General features: G+C 56.0%; 1 protein-coding gene across 1 annotated transcript; it reads left to right on the forward strand.

Moving 5' to 3' along the window:
* The first annotated feature begins 674 nt into the window (after positions 1-674).
* Positions 675-5006, forward strand: PPP1R3G (protein phosphatase 1 regulatory subunit 3G). Its single transcript, XM_087437953.1, has one exon. It carries the CDS (start codon positions 1509-1511, stop codon positions 2568-2570), a length of 1062 nt encoding a protein of 353 aa, XP_087294079.1. The 5' UTR covers positions 675-1508; the 3' UTR covers positions 2571-5006.
* The last annotated feature ends 238 nt before the right edge of the window (positions 5007-5244 follow it).

A 5244-nucleotide genomic window follows, 5' to 3' on the forward strand; every position in this document is an offset into this window, starting at 1 on the left:
TAAGGCATTTTCGTTGTTATGCCTCAGTTCAATGACCTGGTAGGCTGGCTTTGCTTTTTATTTTTTATGAAACAGTAGATATGTTTCTAGAATCCACAACTTTGTATACACGTAACTGTACACATGTGCACATAGGTTTATCAGTAGTCCTCAAATGCGGTCCCTAGAGCCCAGCATCAGAATGCCCCTATCAGAATACTTTAGGGCCCATCCCAGACCTAACGACTCAGAAACTCCAGGGTGGAGCTCAGCAATGTTTCCACAACCTCTCCAGGTGACGCCGATGCGCGCTGAAGTTTTGAGAATCACTAACTTGGCTCAAAGTAAAGTTAGCCTTAAAAACAAAACGAAACAACAACAAAACACACTTCTGGAAGTCCCCCCCCAATCCCCAGGTTCCGCATTCCCACGAAGACCCGGGAGGGACTCGCGGCCTCGGGTCAGCAGGGCGGCGACCCTGCAGTCCCAGCGCGAGCCGGGCCCCTCTCCGGGAGGCGAGGAGAGCGCGTTAGGGGCTGTGGCGCCGTGTCCGGCCGCGGTGGGAGGCAGTGCGCGCGGCGCGGGGGCCTCTTCCGCGGGGCCCCCTCTCCTCTGGCCCGGAGCTCGGAGCCGCGGCGGGCGGGACGAGGGGAGGAGCGGGGACGTGCTCCCGGGGCCCGCGCGAATGGCCTCCGGCAGCTCTCGGCTGGCGGCCGTGTCCACTCCTCCGCGCGTCCTGGCATCGTCCCCGCCCCACACTCGGCCCAAGCCCACTCCGCGCCGCGGGGTCAGGCTTCCGAGCGGGACTGGAGCCCGGGGCGCCCTGAAGTTCGGGGAAGGAAGGAAGAGAAAGAGGGAGGCGCTCCACGCTCTCGTCCGCGCGGCCCGGCCGCCTCCAGCTGCCCTGCAGGCCAGTTGTCCTCAACTGCGCGCCTGCCCAGAGACTTCCTGGGCCGATGCGACAGCCGGGAGGAGCCCGCTCTGCGACCCCCGAGGGCCGACCCGTCAGGACCTGGGGGCCAACTTCACGGGCAGGAGGAGGACTGTTCAAGCCCGTGTCCACGAAAGCTGAGCGCGAGTTCTCCCTGGAGCTCCGGAGGCGGGACCGACGCGAGCCCCGCGGGCCTGGGAGGGAAGGAAAAGGGAGCCCCAGACTTCCAGAAAGCCGGCTCCCCCTTTCTGCCGGAGCATTTGGGAACCCCAACCACTCGCTCTAATCCGGCGCCGCTTCGCTTCCAGGTGTTCCCGCGGCCGCGCCAGGTAGCGGGAGGGCGGCCCGCGCCTCCCCCCTGGACCCTCCCCCGCCGCGGGCAGGTTCAATCCCGAGACCGCCTCGCTCAAGCCGTCCCCAGGCCCGCATCCTCCTCCCACTCCGCTAAAACCCGGAGGCTCCCCAGTGGAAGCGCATTCTCCTCTGGAGCCCAGGGCGGGTGCTGCGCGCTCTTGCAACGACCCGAGGCGTTAAGTCTCCAGAGGAGTCTTGAGCCGTGGGTTCGCGACCCGGACAAGTCCTGGGGCCAGACGGCGTGATGGAGCCCCAGGAGGCGCAGCTGCTGAGTTTGGAGGCGCAGGGACCTGCACCCTGTGGAGACACCCCGCCAGCTGAGGAGCTGCCTACCCCGGGGGTTCCCTGCATGGAGAGTGGCGGGGACGGCGGCGGTATATCCGAGGCCCCGAGCCCCGACGCTGAGCCTCTGTCCCCGACGGAAGAGGCTGCCCCCCGGGAGCAGGAGGAGCTGCTGGAATGCCGCCGCCGCCGCCGCGCGCGTTCCTTTTCCCTACCCGCCGACCCGATCTTGCAGGCGGCGAAGCTTCTGCAGCAGCGACAGCAGCTTGCCCTGGGGCTCGGCGCGGAGGGCGGCCGGAGGGCCGGGGGCGTGCCTCACGGCCCCGGCGGCTGCTGTGCCAAGTGCAAGAAGCGGGTGCAGTTTGCGGACGCGCTGGGGCTGAGCCTGGCCAGCGTGAAGCACTTCAGCGAGGCCGAGGAGCCGCAGGTGCCGCCGGCCGTGCTCTCCCGCCTTCGCAGCTTCCCCATGCGCGCCGAGGACCTGGAGCAGCTCCCCGGCCTGCTGGCCGCGGCGGCGGCGGCCGCGCCCCTCTCCGCGCCGCCTCCCCGGCTTCGGCCTGTCTTCCAGCTTCCGGAGCCGGGCGCCGCGGCCGAGCGCCTGAGGCGGCAGCGCGTGTGCTTGGAGCGCGTGCACTGCTCGGCGCTCCCTGGCGCGGAGGTGACAGGCTCCGGCCGGGTGCTGGGCTGCCCCGGGCCGCGGACCGTGGCGGTCCGCTACACCTTCACCGAGTGGCGCTCCTTCCTGGACGTGCCGGCCGAGCTGCAGCCCGAGCCAGTGGAGCCAGGGGCGCCGTCGGGGGATCCCGGGCCTGGGGATGCCGAGGAGGAGCCGGGCGCCGAGCGCTTCCACTTCTCGCTGTGCCTGCCCCCCGGCCTGCAGCCCAAGGAGGGGGAGGACGCGGACGCGCCGGGCGTCGCCGTCCACTTCGCTGTCTGCTACCGCTGCGCCCAAGGCGAGTACTGGGACAACAACGCGGGCGCCAACTACACGCTGCGCTACGTGCGCCCCGCGGACGCGCTGTGAGTGAGGGGCGGGGCCCCCAGGGGACCCGGAGCGCTTCAGGGACCGTGAGACAGGGCCGCGCCCGAGGGACCTGCCCTGACGCTTTGCTGAGCGCCGTCCACCTGGAGTGAGGGGAGCATGGAAGAAAAGGAGGGAGCCGCTTAACTGTAACCTTGCACCCAGACAGACCCTGCACGCAAGCATGGTGAGCCTGGGCACCGAACCTCCCCAGCCGGTTTTCTCGTCGTGTAGGCCTTCCCAGACAGTCTCTGGAATTCTCGCCCCGCGTCGGAATGGGAAGAAATCCTCAAGACTCCGAGCAATAGCTTTTTCCGGGAAAGAGCCTCCTGGCTCCTGAGCACAGCTGTAAGACCTTGGGATTTGTTTCTAACTGTAGACGTCGTGTTTTAGCCTTTGCGGCTTGCTGGAGACCCCTCAGGTCTCAGGGAAAGGACGAAGCATCCCGCCACATGGTGCCAAAGGAGGGCACTGCGCTGTGGGCGTCCGCGGGGGCCTCCGCACAGCGGCCTGTTTCTCAGAGAAAACCCCGTGGGCCTTGGCCAGGCTGTCCTTTTCTCTTAACTGCGATCTGGGAGATGTTTGCCCAAACTTGACGTTATTTACTTGTGCCTTTGTGTACAAATGTTCTTTAAAAAAGTAAAGGCCGCTTGCACACCGTTTTACGCTGTGCCTTATATTTCAGCTCCTGGGAGTTGAGGAGGCCTTGGCAGTCCGGCGATCTTTCTCAGCTAATGGTGCGCGCACTTGAACTTGAATAGTTAACGTATTTCCAGATTTCCTTTCTTCCACCCCTCCTCTCTGATCTGGAAAAGCCCAGATTTCCCATACTAGGCAAAAGTGTTCTGTCCCCAGCCAAAATAAGATGCTTGGTGAATTGAAATGCCGGAGTAATCTGGTAGGCCTTGGCTGTGAGCCTCAAGAGCAGGTCACTGGCCCCCAACCCCCTTTGTGTAGGCAGAGCACATAATAGCTGCTAGACTCCTCTGGGCTGTTAGGAGTCAGAGAAGCTGGACTCTCAGGGCTGGACTCCAAGCACCGAAGATAGGGGATGGAAAGGCGGCTTTCTGCCCCACCCGGAGCCACAGCGAGTTGTGGTGACTTGATAGATGAAGCATGCCCAGCAAGCAAAGGCTGCTCAGAACCAGGTGGGTGCCCTGCATGGGCAGGACTGTGGGCACAGGGTCTGGTCCGCCTTCTTCACTCACTGCTGATGGCTGTGGACACCAGGATGAGGTGGCCATGCGTAAGCAGGGTGGCGAGCATCTTGGGTGAGGACTTGATTTCTTCACACTTTGGTTGTCCCTTGGTCATTTATCTTTCCTTAGTTTTCATATTTTCCAGCACATGGCTAGTACAATCATTTTGTTTTGGAGTGGTACTCTTTAAGGAGGGATGGTTTCACTGTTGCTCTATAGGAACCAGGGTAGGCATACTACAGCCCATGGGCCAAATTCAGCCTGAAGCGTGTTCTTGTAGGATCTGAGAACTAAGAATGGTTTTTACATTTTTAAACAGTTGGAAAAATTTGAAAGAATACTATTTTGTGACACACGAAGATCGTATGAAATTCAAATTTCAGTGTCCGTAAATAAAGTTTTATTGGAACACAGCCATGTACATTCATGTACATATTCCCTATGACTACTTTCCTGCCATAAGAGCAGAGTTGAGTAGATGCAACAGAGACCATATGGGAAGATCTAAAATATTTACTATCTAGCGCTAAGTTTGCCAACCTCTGCTCTAGAGAAGTAGTATTTTTTTTAACACTATATGCTGAGAGTTATACCTAATAAAGCAGTTAAACTTTTAGTAAAATTTGCCACTTGAAATAAACCTTTGGGTAAACGTAAATAGGCTAGAACACTGAAAAAAGGTTAGAATAAACACTAAGACGCCAAATGTACGATTATTACTGTAGTGGGGAGGGGAATCTACCTGCTGCCTTCTTTCATCAAAGAAATAATAATAAATCAGTGCAACTGAAATATAGTACCTCTCTGAATTAACAACAAGCTACAAAAACTGCCAAATATTTCCACACCTCAAAATGGGATGTCTTAAGCTATAAGTATTTAGTTTGAACTCTGGTTTGGAGACATCTCTTTTTACTATAGCAGTGTTTGTCAAAGGTAATTGATCATGGAAAATTTTTTAAATAATTTATTAGTGAAAGCCCTCAGAAGTTAATGAATTATAATTTACACTTGGAGCAAAGCAGACCAAAAAATGGTCATGTCGAAATAATGAATATGTAATTCACATATGCTTATAAAAAACTTCATAACAATAAAATAAGAAATTATTAGAATGACATCACTTTTCTGTTACTGAATACACAAGCAATCAAGACTTTTCATGCAATGTCAGGTATTTTTTTAAAAAGTGCATTGCATAATAATAACAGATAAATACATTTTATATTTTTCTTGTGTATTTGTGAATACATTTTAGTTGAAAAATATTGATAGTGTATGTAGCCTATAACAGTTTGAAACGCTGGTTTATATGGTAATGCGTTATTTTGAATTGCTTTGGATTATATAATGATATATAATATATATTGATCAAATATAATTGACCGATATAGTGATCAAAATAGAGATCCTCTTGTCTGGTGTCCTTTAAAATGCTAACCCATTAAATCTAGACTAAAATAGATAAGAAATGGATT

Source organism: Ceratotherium simum, chromosome 13 (assembly GCF_057802395.1).
Source record: "Ceratotherium simum simum isolate JZ-2026a chromosome 13, ASM5780239v1, whole genome shotgun sequence".
NCBI classification, from domain to species: Eukaryota; Metazoa; Chordata; class Mammalia; order Perissodactyla; family Rhinocerotidae; genus Ceratotherium; species Ceratotherium simum.